At 40.1% G+C, this 17,023-nt stretch overlaps 1 protein-coding gene across 3 annotated transcripts in view; it reads right to left on the bottom strand.

Moving 5' to 3' along the window:
- Positions 1-16,720, bottom strand: part of SPHKAP (SPHK1 interactor, AKAP domain containing) — a 72,689-nt gene extending 55,969 nt beyond the window's left edge. For 2 of the 3 annotated variants that reach the window (XM_069864640.1, XM_069864642.1), the window contains exon 1: positions 16,389-16,421. In XM_069864640.1, coding sequence (XP_069720741.1) covers positions 16,389-16,420 — 32 coding nt within the window. In that variant the 5' untranslated portion in view covers position 16,421. Of the gene's footprint in view, positions 1-16,388; positions 16,422-16,588 lie in introns of those variants that run through there. The other variant, XM_069864641.1, reaches the window with a different exon arrangement.
- Between the last annotated feature and the right edge of the window lie 303 nt (positions 16,721-17,023).

Genomic DNA, 17,023 nt, shown 5'->3' with positions numbered 1-17,023 from the left:
TTGCAGTTCAACTCTAGCATTGTGCTAGTGGTATGAACTCAGGGCTCCCAATGTTTACAAACAGGTTCATGTCAGGGTTCACAGTCACTGAAAAGATGAATAATTTTAACAAAGAGCAGCTAAATTATGTAAGCTACATTTGGAAATAGTCTTAGACTCCTCAGTGGCTTTCTCAGTGAGTTTACAGGTGCACGGCTTCTAAAAGAAGTACAGAGAAACACATGCACCTACACCTTGGCCACCACTGACGGTCAGCTATAAGAACACCTCTAGGTGTCATACAAAGTAGATATGTAGCAATGTATACTAACTGATGGAAAAATGAGCACCTAGCCAAGATTCTTCAGGTCTGGCATCTAATGTCACAAGCCTGAGTCATCCATAACTCCGGGAGGCTCAAGTTATCAGGTTCTGTCTAGACACCTTCCGATTCATGAGTCTTTCTTTCAACATGGAATGTGGGCTTGGATTTTCAATACCTCTTTTTCAATTATCTCCTCTCTCAGTTAGAGCAAAGTTCCCTCTTCTCCTTCTTTATCCTGTGGGCACCCTTTCTAAGCTTTGATTTTCAACATGTATGTGTTTTCTTAAAAGACCCTCCTCAGGCTGTACAGCTCTGCCACCTTTGCTCTGTAGAAAAGCCAGTAAGATAAAGCTACTTTTCGTTAGCTCCTTAGGGAAAAATTGTTCTGTCTTTGAGAAGCTGTCTGTTCTCATTAGTTCCTCAACAGCAGAAAGTTGAAAGAAATTGCTGTGAAGATGTAGCGATCTCATCATCAAATGATAGTTCTGCATTCCCATTCTGTACTCGTTACTTCAGCACATTAAGTGTTTAAACAAAGCACAAGTCTTTCAAGCATCTGGCACAGATCAGAAAGCGGTTGAAGGTTTCAAGTTCTAATTCTCACCTTTGCTTGGCTCCCCTTGTTTATTATGTAATGGAAAATGCTCATTGGACTTAGATGTGCTCATCTGATTTAGAGCTATTGTGGAAGGCCACAGGTGATAACATGGAATTTCTGTTAAAGCATAGCTCATTTTGAGACTTTTCCTTTGGTGTGAGAGGTCCTAATTTACAATTCACCTTTTGAAACTGAAGCTGGGAACACGGACCTGTGACCCAGTGTTAAGAAGTACGCTGTTTTCACTTTATTATTTCCATTAACAGAAGAGTCTCCACCATGACTTATTTGCCGCCAGGTGCTCTTACTGATTCATTAATGATTACAGATACTTCTTTTTTCCTATAAAGCTAAATGCTCTCATTAAGAATGAAAACAAATTTCTTGGAAATTAGAGGATGCGGTAAATAGCTGAGGCTTATGGCACTACCTGTAATAACAATACATCCTTTATTATTGACCAAAATGCAAATCAATTTCTTCTATTTTCCTACACTGAATAGCGCAAAAATACTGACCTTGATGACTCAAGACTTAATCAAAAAAACACAGCTGCTCCTAAAAAAGAATAATCTTCATTGCGGATGTGGCAGATGGTGCTACATCAACTAAGAAGAGGTAATTTAAAGAATTCCCCAGGTTATCACTAAAGAAAATTAATCTTGCAAAACAATATCAGAAACTCCAATTTCCTACTGTATTGAATAAGCATAACCAGCTTCCAAAAACTTGGTGTTCAGTAATCATTCCTAAGGATCATTTAAATAATAAATTTAATATTTATTATTATTATTAAATAATAAATTTAAATAATAAATGATCCTTATGTTATAAATATAGTGAACCAATCCTATTCAAGCCTAGTGATTTTCATCTTTTCATTATGATTCTTAATATTAGCATTTTGAATATACAAAACATATTGATCCATTAAAAAAGATAATCTAGATGAAGGAAGAGAACTGAGTGAACACAGTAAGGTTTCTGCGTACAATTAGCTCCAGGTTGCATTTCTAATGTTTTGCTAATATTTGTAGTGAGCACTGTGAACAACAGCAACAAAAGGAATTAATCTTATTTTGAAACAGAAATATGGGACAAGTGAAAGTCTGGCAAAATACTTTACATCCAATAATAAACCCAAAAGTTACTCAGAAACTGAGGAAAGCAGCTGTTATACCTTAATCCAGACCCTAAGCAAGCAGCAGTTTTGAAAAGCATGAAGCATTCAAACAGCATCCCTTAACTTCAAAGCCTTTCTGAAGTGGACAGACTAGTCACACTCTTTCCTTATGCTACCTTTGAGATTTTACAGTTTTAAAATTCACCTTTACATGTAAACAGGTTGGCAGAGTCACTAGCAGTAAAATCTTTAGATATAACACTGTGAAAGTTACTATTTTAATCCATAGAATTGGGTTTTATTCACTCTGGACCATGTCTATGCTTTGATCAGAGCACAGATGGTTAGTCAAACAGATGCTCTATAAATACCTCAAACAAATGTCTTTCTGATTTTGTTATGGATTTGGAACCCATGTGCAGAATGTAATCACAGGCAATATCAGGGTTGGATCTTGTAAGGTATTCACAGACTTGTTTCAGTCTTCCTTGGCTGCTACTGACTTCACTGGGAATTGAAAATACTGAATAGTTCCTGTCATTATCAGACCTGAGTGCCTATGCAATCTAACAGGTGCAGGATTGGGTTGCTAGTTTTATAGATCAGTGCACTAAAAAGAGTAGAAATTTAAATGCTTTATATGCAGATTACTCATTTCATAATGTCTACTGGGTACTCTTGATTTACATTTCATTTTTATCAGTGATACAGCTTCAAAAAGGCCAGGCTACATACTAATGAAAGACAGGAGCAGAGTAAAGACAACCCATACTATGGTATACCAGACAACAAAAGCTCTTTTCCTTCCATGTTCACAGAGTCCTGAATATCCTTTATTCTGCTTCAAATTAAAAAATGCAGAAAAGTCTAGAAGCATCTACAAGCATTAGAAATGATCAGCTTTCTTTCAAATCGTGTTTTACAAATAGAAAAGAACAGACAAGTTCTACTGAAGAATGAATGTAAACCAAATTAATTAAATTTTATATGATCTACTTAGAAATATTCCTTCCTTCCTTTATTTGCTGATTAAATTCTTAAAGGAAAAACAACAAGGTTTTCTGTAGAAGTCTGGCAAACTTCTCCACATTCAATACTTATGGCAGGGTATGCTCAGATGAAAGAGCTGACAATCAAATCAAAGAGTTGGCAATCAGGATCTGAATGCCAGATGATTGGGTTGGGTTTTTTTGACGTTTAACTATATTTCAGTAGCTTACTGACAGACAGCCAACCCAATATAAACTGAGTTTTTGCATACAGCTGATAGGCATCCTGCCTTTTTCCCACCTATCCCTGGATTTGACATGACTTTACAATAATTCCAGGTGGACCTTTGTTATACTGCTAGAATGGCTACTTACTAAGGAAACCTTCTAGAAAGGACAGGCTTGGACCTTAGTAAGAAGGGACTACAGAAAAAGACATGAGGAACCATGAGATCTTTTCCTGGTATGGTTCATAAGGCAATGGAAGAAAATGCCTAGAATGACAAGAAGGATGTAGTATCGCTAATACTAATTTTTGAGGAGTTCCTGATATGGAGGGTTTTTAGAAGGTATAAAAAGAAGACCTGGATCAACAACAAAGTCTGATGAGGAGAAATGACGGAAACTGGGAAAGATGAAGGAACAGACCTTTACGTTCAGGGAGGGCTGAATGACTGCACCTTATGAAGTCAGACTGAAAGATAGCCATGACTGTTATTCTCCCCTAAAAACAAGAAGTATACTTAGCTCTGGAGTGCTAGCTAGGTGGGAAACAAAGGTACTGTTTCACGTTTGGCTGCAGGAAAGATAAGAAATATTGTTAAAGGAAGGATTCTTCAAACTAATTAGTCTGTATGTACATAACTTAAGTGGACAGTGCTGATAAGGAAGATGGTTTTAGAGAGAGATAGCCTGAATTCACTATTTCCAGGCCCAGATATTACAGAAAAAAATCAGTATAAGGCAGTTTCATTTCCTTTAGAGCAAAGCAATAGGCTTGCTACTATTTAAGCCTAATAAGTCATCAAGAAGCAATACAAAATCAGAAATATTCTCAAAAAGATGTCCCACAATAATTCCTTCTTCACTCCACATAAGTAGGTATACTGTACAAAAGCACTCGTCCTTGTGCTGTAAAAAGGACAAAGAGGCATCATCACTTGTTTTTCCTGTCAAATAAGAATGTTCATGACTGTGTATTCATTAAACAACTTGTGTTATTACTGCACTTTTGATGGCAATGCCTATTCTTAATATAGAATATGTTGTTAGTGCAGCATAGTGTAATATTCCAAGTGTGTGATGTTATCTGATCTTACTTCTTTTAAAGATAATGGAAAAAACATTGTGACACAGCTGGAATCTGGTGAAATATGGTCCAAATTAAATACATAACAAATATGTAAGCAGTTCCCACAGATTTCAACTAGAAATGGAAATTCTCAGCATTTTTCAAGATGAAGTCAAAGATGTTGCAAATTAGGCTTTCATGCCATAAACCACTGGGTAATTTTTAAGTCTGTTTTACATGTTTCTTGTTTCTAACAAACAACTTGCGTTCTCTGACTGCTCCTCTCATCCTTTTGCTAATGCACAAGCTGTCAGATGCGCATTTGAGAACCAATGGAAAATGACATAGGAAAACAATGATGATTTCATGTGGAAGATGTTAATCTTGGCTTAATTAGTTTGTTAAGCACTTTTTGGCATCTTGTTTATATTGTATAGCCAAACTTCACAGTCGAGCTTCTCAACCAGCTTTTGCCACGGAGCCATGCAGTGTATTTCTGATTCTGAGCATTAGAGCAACAAGAGTCAAATACTGACAAAACAGGTCTCAGTGTAGCACATGCAACCAAGTATTTCGCCATCTGACAACTTTCCTTAAGGGTTACCTTTAAAGATCTCAAATCTTCTCTATGAAAGCTTTTCATTAATTACATTCAAGGCAGACACTAACTATTTCTGAAAGGAAGAGAAATGTGACGAAGATGTTCATAACTTAAAACTAAATGTGTCTGTCATGGTTTTATTTGAATAGAAAATGCAAGTAGCTAATCAAAACTTGTGAGCTCTTCTAGTGTTTTCCTTTTGAGATTGATTATAAATCAAATAGGCTGTAAAAGTGTAATTGAAATGTAGTATGTACTCAGGATTATGTGCGTGATAGGAAGGTGAACATTGCTTTCATGTTTTCTAGTGTTCAGCAGACTTTCTGAAATTCTTTGTACATGCTCTCCTCAGAAATAATAAACCTGGCTTTGGAGATCTGAAATTAATGAAGGCTGATTTGTCCCCAGATATTTAAGGGAAAGCTTGGGAACTTACTACGGTCACAGAATCACTTTCAGCTACTTCAAAAAAGGTAAAAGGCAAAGTGTTAGTGAGAAGGGACTGATGATACTAGAAAATCAACTTTTTAAACAGAATCTGAATTATGGAACAGCTTGACGTCTTGAGGAAAAAAAGTATGCGTATGACCAGCTGAGAGACTATACTATCATGCTGTACAGTGTTCATTATTACAAATCATGAGAACCTAGAATTGTCTTCAGCAAAGTGTAGTTAAAGATGCAGTTTTCTGTATTACAGAACTTAATGATTTATTCCAAATGCCTGAAGACTCCTCAGCCACTATTAAGCCTTCAAACTAATCAGGAAAGCACAACAACCTCTTTTTTGTTTTCCTATTTTTATTTTTTTTGGGGGGGAGGCATCTCTGAGACACAAGTCAATCAGAGTAGAGGGAGAAAGAATTGAGTGAGATGGTCCCATTATCAGGAATTTGAATGGCATACAGCTACTGAGCTGATGTTCTACCAAGCCTTTTTAAACACAGAGACAGTGTTACTGCAGAATGACCCTTCCTACCACCAAACAACCATCCTAGACTGTGTGGTCATTCAAATTCACGAGGAAGGTAGTGTATTAAGTGGAATGGACAGATTTCCCTCATCTTCAACATAGTGCTGGCTTGCAGACATTTTGGCAAGCCACCAAAGACGTTTTGAACTCCTGTTGGTCAGAACAGAAGATCCAAGCAGGTATTTTGAACCCACCTGCTTGAATTCCTGCCTTCTGCTCACCCCCAAGAGAACAAAGACTTGGCTGCTGTGAGCAAAGCTGGAAGCTTTCGTAGGTATTCTTCCATGGAGTGTCTAACCTTTCTTCCTCAGTTCCCTGAAATAACATTATCCAATTATAAAATTCTTTTTACAGCTGTAAAAACTGAGGAAGTTCATGGTCTACTCATCTTCGACACTCAGCTTCACCAGCCCATCTATATATTCAAAAAACATTTGGCCAAAATTACTGTATGTAGTTGTGATGTTGGTACCTGCTCAACCTGCTCAAATTTTATTACATTAAATATTTTGCTTTAACAGTATCTGAGGTACTTTCAAAAGTATCTACCTAGTAAATGTAGTATTTCTTCATTTTCATTCTGGTTTCCAGCCCTTTTTATTTGAAAGAAAGCCAAATTGGTTTAGATGCCTGCTAAATCTTTCAAAATGTTGCTTAGGATACCAATAGTGTTTGGAAATAAATAAGTTTTTTACCTTAACTAATGATTCCAGCAAAGTAAAATAATAGTCTAGAAATAAGTGTCTTCATCTAAAATATTCACATAAGTGCATTATTCTCTTTTATCCAGCATTGTTTCTACCACCACCTGCAGTTATATTTGTAAACTATCTAGCTAAAATGTCAAGGTACATTCTGAAGTTATTTTAATGCCAAAGAACACATTCTGTCATTGCTTATTCACAACAAATCTTACTGTAACATAATTTACATACCTAAAATATTCCTGAAAAATTCAGGTTGGTTACTAATATACCAAAAGAACATAAATCTTATCGATTTTGATGCTAAGTGTATATGTCAATAAACAGCAATCTGTGATAACTTATGGATAACAAGGCTTCAAACCCACTTGTTTAAAAGAATGTTTTCTTTTAAGAAGCATAACAACATTGTCAGAGATGTGAACAAAATGAAGCTGTCTCTAATAATCTTGGCTTCTAATATGTTAAAACCTGCTTTTGTATAATTCTGTCAGGACAGTACAAACATTGCCTTTGGTTTAGCTTGCTTGAATTTATGAAAGTTTTTTTCCATGGACTGTAATGTGATTAAGAGAACCAAGTGCTTGGTATAAAGGCACCATTCTCAATTTTTAACTGGCTTATTCCAGCATAAATAAAGCAGGAAACTTCAGTGCAAGAAATTATGATTGATTTTTTCTGGCAAGATGAATCCTTCCTTCTACCCCCTAAAATCTACTGCCTTTCTAACTATGTAAAGGGAACGCAGGACATTATCTCCCATTTTTTTTCCTTGATGGCATGATGTAGATAAACTGCAGAGCTTCTTCAGCCAGCCACTGCTTTGTAATGAACTTGAGAGTAACTGTGAAACTGCTGTGACAAATAGGCTGGAAACGTTAGACTTCTCCTTCGGATGCACAAAGTCCAGCAGAACTACCTGCACCACTGATTAAGCTCAGCTTAAGCTCTCAGATAACCTTATAATTATCTGCAGTGTGTTTATATAGATACTTGCTAAATTCTTATTTTTGCATTTATACCTAAAGCAAAAATATAGACCAGAGTATAAGTAGACACAGATTTTCATTTTTCCACTTGGAAAGCAACAGGAGATTTTGTCGCAGAGAATCTGTGAAAGATGAAATCACTCTTTGATGCCACTTGCTCTTTTTCATGCTTGGTCCTTGCAGATAAAAGTGTTTCTATTATACGTTAGTTCAGATACAAACAAATCCACTTGCACCACAGTCTAGGAATGATCCTACAATAACTTCAGTGGAGCTGACCATGTAATTGGATCACACAAGAACAAAATGGATATCTAAACTGACCATCTGTATCACAACCATTAGCTTGTCCAGGTTGCTTTAAAAAAAAATAACATTACCATGATATTTTTATATTTTGTAATGCATCCAAAAGTTCTAAATGACCTTAACTCACAGTAATAAGAAAGCTGAAGGTGCTGTCTCTGGGGCAGGGATGCTCCCCTGCTTCATCAGAGCCCAGCAGCAGCCATGCTGTTCCTATGAACTTCATTAAGAGCAAAGGTTGTATCTTGTTTCATGTGTTTGGGTGACATCAAGTTTTACTCTGATCAGCACTGCAAAGTCCCAGTTCTTTTGATTCAAAGAAACAAAAAAAAGAGGTATGCACTTGCATCCAGGTTTTGCAAAATTACTACTGTTTTACTAGTCATGGATCATTGCAACAACATCAGCTGGAGAAAGATGCAGTATAATAGAGAGCTCAAGTTCTATGCATCCAAAAGGGATCAATGCCAAAGTAAACCTTGTCCAATGGCCTCTTTATTGTTTGTTTGTTTGTTTTTCATTACTGGATTTGGATTATTATTTGTATTGTTTCTTTATGGTCTCTCTCTACTTTTTCTGTAGTTACCCCATTATTTTTCTAATACGTGATACTTTAAAAGCCATACCTTCCAAAACAGAAAGTATCTGCTGCACTCAGCAGATATGTGCTTACCTATAAATTAATTTTACTTATATGGAATAAAAATCTGCTGCTGATGGTAGTACCCAAAGACATCTCTCACTTATTCTCAGATGCACTGTTCTATAATGTAGATTATTGATTTCCATAATCTTAGAAATATGGTTGTACTTCTAAAAGTATCAAAACTATGTATTTTGTAATTATACTACCATTTAAATTACATCAAGCAAACCACTGATGCAGTTCATATATGCTATTTATTTTTAAGAATGTGAATAATGTGACTATTGGATTTCACTAAATTTATGGCATGTATTATGCTTAGGATTTTATTTATTGGCACATACAATGTGACCATTTAACTAAGCTCCTTTACACCTATGCTATTACTTCTGTATTTTTACATATTCAGGAAACAATTATTCTTTTCTAGTTGAGGAGAGGGTCCCATTCCAGAATCTGTGTGAGGATGATGGGTTTTCCAGTTAAATATCACAGTAAGAAAATCTTTTCCTTTTAAAAATAAACGAGCTGTTCATTTTTATTGGATGTCTACAATGTTAATACACATTTTTCACTGAGAAGGAAGACATTGCCTTGACAACATAAAAGAGGAACTGTCTATAAGCATGTTGTTGAACTGTAATCCTGCTGATTTGACCTCTTCCCTTTTCAAACTGAAATAGTATAGACAGTTATAAATAAATCTCGAGGGAAAAGGATTCAGACCTAATTTAAACAGAGTTCTGAAAACTAAGAGACACCTTTTCTTTCTCCCTTTAATATTCTGAAGAGCCACTGTGTGTAATGAAGAGCTCCACTGGTGGTGGAGACACCCTGTGCCTGGTATAAGAAATTCTGATAACTGCACAATCTCACAGGGACTACATCAGTTCAACCTCAGTCCTATGGGATGCCCTAAGTAAACCAAGCCTCTGCTGAAGGGAAACTACATTACCCAAGTAACTTAAAAGCCCCAGACAGCTAAGCCCCCCTTGGCCTGAGGAACACTTACTTTTACAACAGTTCTGCCTATGGACTGGAGGGGTATGCTAAAGCTTTCTGGACTTAACCTCACGCAGATGCTCAGTGCTACCTCTCCAAAGAGAAAATGAACCTCCATGTAAGGAAAAAAAAAAAAAAAAGACAAATTTAAGTGGTTACATAGTTGCCAATAGGTAACTAATTCTATAAAATATCACACCTTGTGGGTATCTGGTGTAGCTTTGGGAAAGCCAGTCACTGACATCAAACCGTTAAAGATTAGCCATGCTAAACTGTGCATCTTTCTGTTTAAAAAGCTTTAAGGGTAACCCAAAGATGTCTTAGTTCAATGAATTCCAGGTTTTCAGCAATTCATATAATAAATCAAAACATTTCCAGAAAACAAAAAACTCCTGTAATGCTCGGAAGCTGGTTATTGCAAGAGCATGCAGCCAGCTCAGAATAGAGCACAGAGGGCAGATTCTAGGCTTAGAAGTGACCACTTAGGGTTACACAGGATTTGTTGACCAGTTTTGAATTTCACTAGCTGGGAAACGTGCAAAGCAGCATCAGGTTCTGTGTTAGAATTTTTTCACAAGTACTTTTCCTTAAAGCTATAAATTAACTTTCAGCAGGATTTAGAAAGGAAACTTTCTTATGCAGCAGTCAAGAATAACTAGATATATTAGAAAAATTCTGATGCTACAACCAAGAGAAAACACAGATTTTATGAAAAAAAACCTGACAACCTAATGTGTGTCATGGGCATTTGCAGCAGCCAGATATTTAAAAACAATCAGGCAAGACTTGAAGTGAAGAAAATTAATGAGGGAAACTAAAGAGATTAATGAAAATAATCCAAGGTTGACATGACTAAAAAAGAAGGTTTAAAATTCATACTGAGCAGCAAATAAATCCTAGCAATCATAGTATTAATCTGCACATACTAAATTTGTACTTCTTATTAAAAGAAAAACAGAAATATTGAGTGTGATACCCAAAGATTGTTTTCAGTGAAGCAGGAGGAAGGGAAGGTGTACAGGAATGTGCAATCTGAAGCACTAGCTGGTAAGCAAAGGGGTTGCTAAAAAATTAGGAAACAACCTCCAGAAGATTCTGGCACAGCTCCTGATATATGTAAAGCGTTTCAAAGCGCATTGTCCCTGCTGGTGCTAGGCAGGCTTTCCCTCCCTGCTGCTCCCCAGAGAGCACAGCCAGCACCAGCCAGGAGCCTGCACAACACACAGGGAGATACTGCTGCATTTTGTACAGTAAGTTGGTAATTAAAGCTGTTGTTTTGATGTAAAAGTTTATTTTTCTTCTTCTGAGTGAAAAATAAAACTGCCTTTTCCACTTCTGGGTTAATGCTCAAAGCTACTTGGCTATTACTGCTTTGGTTCCTGGTCCTTCAAGATTAAAGTAATAAACATAGAGCTGAGGAGAGAGATGGCATAACCCTACTAACCTAATAAGTGTGCTTACATTGATTACTGGAAGGAGGTACAAAATGCACAGCATATCAGCAGATTATGAACATATCAAATTGCCACTGTCACTTGTTAGGGGTTTTCAAGTCAATCCTCAGGGAAGGACGTTTGAAGAAGGAGTGGATTGAACGATGAAGGAGGAGGGTTTGTTCATATAGGCAGAACTGTGAACAGAGTGACTGACGCTGTTACAGGCACTGCAGTCAGAAAGGGGTGAAGTGATGCACAGGAGTAGAGCAGGAACTGAAGGAGGATATTAATGGATGTTTTCAGGAAAAGAAGTGTGAAGTTCCTGTGGGAGGCTAGGGTAGCCTGATTAAAGAATTCAAAACAGATGAGAATGGTGAAATAAAAGAAGAAGGGGAGATGCAAGTCTGGAAATGAGCAGTAGGGTTTTGTCGCTGTAGTGGGCACTGAGTTAGTGAAATAAACCATGGAAATGAGATAGTTAATTTGTTTATCATTTCTGCAAGTCTCCCTCCTCATGTCACCTGCAGTTCCACTTCTCAAGGGATCAGATTCCTTGTCCACAGATTTATGACCTTTGACAATTTAAGTTCCTTCTGGAACTTTTAGCTGAATTTTTACTCCCCTGACCTTGCTGAAGGAAAACTTACCTGAGAACTGTTGCCTGTGTTTGACCACATGGGTTAGCCAGGTTAAGGAACTGTTTAAAGCAGTTCCCCATGAAAACAGGATGCAGCATGTCAATTCAAGAATCCACAATGCTGACAACCCAACCAACATTCTTAGAAGGTAGTGAATATCCATCTTCTAATTTGTAAATTAAAAGTATACTCAGAAAATATTAGATGGATTCCTCTGGTAGGACCGTAGTACTGGTTTCTTCATGAGTGCAGAAAACCAGATTTTATCCTCATATGTGACATCAGCTGCTACTTTAATGCAAGCAGTTGTCTTGATAATGAAACTTCTGACATTACACTCTTGTTAGGGGGATATATTCATCTCCCCTCTTTTATTTAAATAATACTTGTAATGCATTTTTTTCTCTTTTACTCTCAGAGGTGGAAAAATATGGAGAACAGTTCTGTAAGCTATGTGGTCACTCTCACCAAATACCAAGCATTAGTAGTCATCTTTGCTTATTTCATTTGACAATTGTTCAAACTAAATTCTTAGTACTGATTCCTCATGGTTTATGTGCTGTTGTTCTATGGTTCAGGTTTCTCTTTGTTGGAGTTATTTTTTTAAAATTTTTTTAATGATTTCTTCAAAGAAACTTTTATCTCTAGCTTAGTCTCATGACTGCTGAACTTCGTAATTTGGGTCTTTCCCTGCAATTTTGTCTCCTTAAAGGATCAAAGTTTTATTTCACTCATTCCTAAAAGCATCTTAGCACAAAGCTGCCAAATCTGTTTTCTCTGTCATACAAGATCTAGGTTGCTTTGCTGGACCATAAGAGCAGCTGTCAGCTGAAGTCTGCGATATTAGTGTTACTGTGCGAGTTACCAATGGCAATGAGTATGTGCTACGTGCCTCCTGTCTCTAAGAAAAGTCTGATACAGCTGCAGCTTTTGGATGTCTTCTTAGCTTTGAATATCTTAACTTACCTCTTTGCATCTGTGGTCAGCCCTAGCATATTCATCAAATCTAAGAAATGCTCGGTTTCCAGCAGGACCCCGCAAAACTAGAAAGGCTTTTCTTGACCATCCACTGGGCCCTGTGTATCCAAGTTTTCCGCCACACCAGGATTTACTGAGATATAGCAAAACTATTTCATTTTGTGTTGACGATACAAAGCTTTTTGTACTACATGGAAAGCAGGTTTCTCAGAAACAGCCAGACATACTTTAGGCTTGTCTTTTCACTGTTTAAAATATAAACCCTGCCACCTCTCATCTGTGTTGGGTGAATATGATCTTAATTCTTTTGAATTATTCTTCAGTCTAATGTTGCTTCTAAGCACCAGTGCTGCTTCTAATTTAAAATTGAAGAACACTTATTATCCCTCCTTCTCAGTAGTTAGACAAAATGTGTGTTGAAAGCAAGTTTCAGTCCAAAAGATGTGTCTGAAGACTATTATTTGTCAGCTAAGACTACTATCAGATGTACAGAAAACTGCATATGTGTATACATTTATTTTCATAACCTTGAGCAGAGAAACCGCAGTTTTACCAAAAGGAGTGGTTGTATTTCCTTAGGCAGCTGTGTAATAGTATCCCAAACAGTCACTGGCTTATTCATGGGACAGAAGCACGTAAGTTCCTGGTAAAAAAATTCAAGTATTTTTCTTCCTACTTCTTACCTGAAGAGATAAAGTGCAAGCTGGTATGTTTAATGGCTTAATGTGGTTTTGTTTCTCCACCAACAAAACCCAACAAATCACTATAGACCACAGTTCCAGCTTCCCAGCTGCAATGTGTACTAAAAATGCCTTTTAGCTGCTTGAAGAAAAAATGACAGCTACCAGTTCTGTGCAGTTCTCTGCAGCTGCTCATCTGATCCCCAGGGTAAGCGTTCACTGTAAGAAGCTACTGCCAGAAACGTGAATTTATCAGTGGCCAAAGGCCACTAGCCTGCTCTGCTGTGCTCCACAGTGGCTGCAGGCATCCAGATCCAGAGCTTGTGTTTTTGCCTTCAGATCTGAAAGCCAAAGCATGGGAAGGTCTGGAATTAACATGCACCCTGAGTTTATGCTGAACTCAGGAAGCAATTGTAGTCAGCAAGGTGGGCAAAGCTGCACCCTTGGTTTAGGAAGCTGGGTGTAGGTCAGTAAGATCAGGCATGAACAGCCACAGAAAGAAGCCAATGCCCAAACTGATTCTGTAGGAAAGACGCAAAATACTATTTCATTTATAACACTTTGACAGTGAAAACCTTCTTTGGTAAGATCTGTAAAGCTAATTCCTAAATGCTAACATAATTACTGGTTTGCATTTCTTGAGAGCTGCTGCAACTAAGTTCCTAATAAGAGTTGTCTAAAGATCTTATGGTAGGCATGATGAAGGTGTATGAGGACAAGTTGTATGTCCCATGGCTTTCCAGGTGTGCTTTTTGCCCCATGGTTTCCTGGTGAAGGCAGGAACACCCTGAATAACTTAGCCACTGTTCTGGTCACCTTCATTCCCAGAGTCCTCTGACCCTCATTTACAGAAAGTATAAAGCTCACATAGTTGTTCAGCAAATAAAGCGTTACCTTGATTAACAAACAACAAGCAGCTGTCAACATACCAGCTGCAAGAGATAAAGGGGATGAAAAGGTCATGGAGGCCTTGGTTCAAGGAAGTCTGAGTTGTTTAAGCTGCAGGAAGAAAAATCTCTTGCCCTTCAGGAAGGAAAAAAGGTACGTTGCTCACAGGAGCACAAGAATGCTGGCCTTGCTATGGAGATAGGTCATGTTTTCTGGGTAATAGACTAGCTGGGGTGAAGAGATGACTGGATGGCAGAGCTCTGGAGTGAAGTAGGACTGGTTTCATCAGGTTTATACAGTGATGAAAAGCCTAGCAACAATTGTGTGCCTATGAGGAGGTGAAGGTGCAACAGTGAAAGCAAGACCATAAGGAAGGAAAGCACCACTTTGTCTAATTCTTAATAGCTTTAAGACTGTCTCTTTAGAGTATGTTTTATCCTGACCAAGGTTAGTGGTCAAGATTGCATTCTACCCATTTTTTCTTATAGAGTGTGAAATATAAGATCAGATAACCTGATAAACATAACCTATCACAAACCTATAAAACACTAAAGTTTGTATAATCACCTTGTGTAAAAAAATGCATATAAAAACTACTAGTCATGATTTTAAAAAAAGCTAAGTCCAGATCATTTCACCCTGAAATACCAAGAGAAAAATCATAAAGGGCTATTTCTAGATCAGGCAATTCAGAACAAAATACAAAAATATTATTAAGCTTTGGCCAGTAAATGTTTGCTGATACGAAACAGTCAGCTCTCTTTGAGGGGTTGCTTTAAAGCTTTTTGTTTCCTTCATGTAAATAAAAGCAATTTCTGCTGCAAGCAATTATCACCTGCTTAAGTGTCCCTCCCTCTCCCAAGCAGTTCCTCCTGAGGATTCAGGTCATTATGTATGATAAAATCATAGAATGGTTGGGGTTGGAAGGGACTTTAAAGCTCACCTCGTTCCAGGCCCCTGTCAAGGGCAGCGATGACTCCCTCTGGACCAGGCTGCTCAGAGCCCCCTCCACCCAGTCTTGAACAGCTCCAGGGATGGGGCAGCCCTGAGCAGCCTGGGTCAGAGCCTCCCCACCCTCACAGGAAAAAAAATTCTTCCTAAGATCTCATTCAAATCTGCCCTCTTTCAGGTTAAGCGCATCCTATGACTGCGCTCCCTACTGCTTCGCTACCTTCCTCTCCAGGCTGTGCTTTCTCTGAACTTTTATTTCCATCGCTTTTACACTTGGTTGTCATCGGGACGCTGCATTGGAAGCAACTAAAACAAAACAAATTGTAATAATTTGCAGTACACGCATTTTCCCTCTGATAGGCTGGATCATACTTAAACGGTACAATTTCTATAATACTTCTGCCTGCCTGCTGTCATCAAAATGCAATTTACTTGATTGTTGAAAACGATGCTTAACCACATCTTGCATCTCTGTAAGCTGCGGCAATTTCAGTTTTGAAGGAAGTTTTGCTCTAATCCGTTGTTCTTAGGTGCTGTCAATGTTTGGAGGCCCAAGGATATAAAATAAATCCGGTGCTTTTTAGGTTTTCTCTCCCCGCGAAAGAACCCGATTTTCTAGGTACTCTACATGCGAAGTGATTCAAGCAGAGGTATTTCATTAAGCGCTAATTAACTCGCTGAGTCTCTTAGGGTATGAAAAGCAGCTGTTGTAGCAAAATGAGATGGAAAAGAAAAACCTATTTTTTTTCCCCGTTATTTTTAAGAGAAGCCCTTTAATTCCGCCCGGGAGGGAAGCCGCGGCTGCCGACCGGGAGCAGCGCATCGCCGGCCGCCCCGCAGCCCCCGGGAGCCGCCGCGCCCGCTCCTGCCCCCCGCCCTCCCCGGGGCCGCCCGGGGGCACCGGCTCCCGGCACCGAGCTCCGCTCCGGGCGGGGACCGGCGGCTGCCGCTGCGCTCCGGGCGGGGAGCGGGGGCACCCGGAGCCGCTCCTCGCCGGGGGAGCGGCAGCAGCGACGCTCCTGACCGGGCGGGGAGCGGGGGGGACCCGGGGCCGCTCCGCGGCGGGCGGGCAGCGCGGTTCCTTACCGGGCGGGGACCGGCGGCGCTCGTTACGCCGCGGGCGGCGGGACTCGCGGGCGCTCGGCGCCGACGCGCTCCGGGAGGGACCGCGGGCAGCCGGAGCCGCTCCTTACCGGGCGCTCGGCGCCGCTCCTCGCCAGGCGGGGACCCCCGGGCGGCCGGCGCGGCTCCGGGCGGGCGGGGAGGGGCAGGGGAGGGGCGCGGGCCCTACCTGGGGGCGGCGGGCGGGGGGCGGCCGGGCATGGCGGCGGCGGCGGGACTCACGCTCCGCCGGGCTCCGGGAGCGCTGCCGCCCTGCTCTCGGCATCTCTCCTCCCCTGCCCGCCTCTCCCCGGCCCTCCCGCACGCCCCTGGGTGCCGGTCACCGCCGGGTCACCGTGACCCCCCCCCTCCCCCCGGGACCCCTCGCACCTGCCCGGCCGGGACATGGCGGAGGCGGCCGGTCGGGGCTGTTCCTGCTCCGCGGAGCTCAGGGCGCCTGAAGAAGCTGCCGGTGTCGTGCTCTGTTTGTGGTGTGGGAACTGGGACGTGACAGCGAGGGGTTGGGTGACTCCAGCAGGAGCGGGCTGGTCCCTCGTTAGAGATGTCACGATGCTCTTAGAGCCTCAGTCTCGCAAACCGTGTGACCAAAATGACGGGGTTCGTTCTTTCTGTCTCAGAAGCGAGAGTTGAGAATTTAGAAAAAGAGCCCGCTTAGTTAACTACAACTCTGCCTTGTTTTGAGCTCCTTAGAATCACTAGGTTGGAAAGGACCCACTGGATCATCGAGTCCAACCATTCCCATCAATCACTAAACCATGTCTCTCAGCGCCTCGTCCACCTGTCCTTTAAACACCTCCAGGGAAG

The sequence above is a fragment of the Phaenicophaeus curvirostris genome, chromosome 10 (genome assembly GCF_032191515.1).
Source record: "Phaenicophaeus curvirostris isolate KB17595 chromosome 10, BPBGC_Pcur_1.0, whole genome shotgun sequence".
NCBI lineage: Eukaryota > Metazoa > Chordata > Aves > Cuculiformes > Cuculidae > Phaenicophaeus > Phaenicophaeus curvirostris.
The sequence above is the reverse complement of the archived record's forward strand: the minus strand, read 5'-3'. Positions and strand labels throughout refer to the sequence as shown.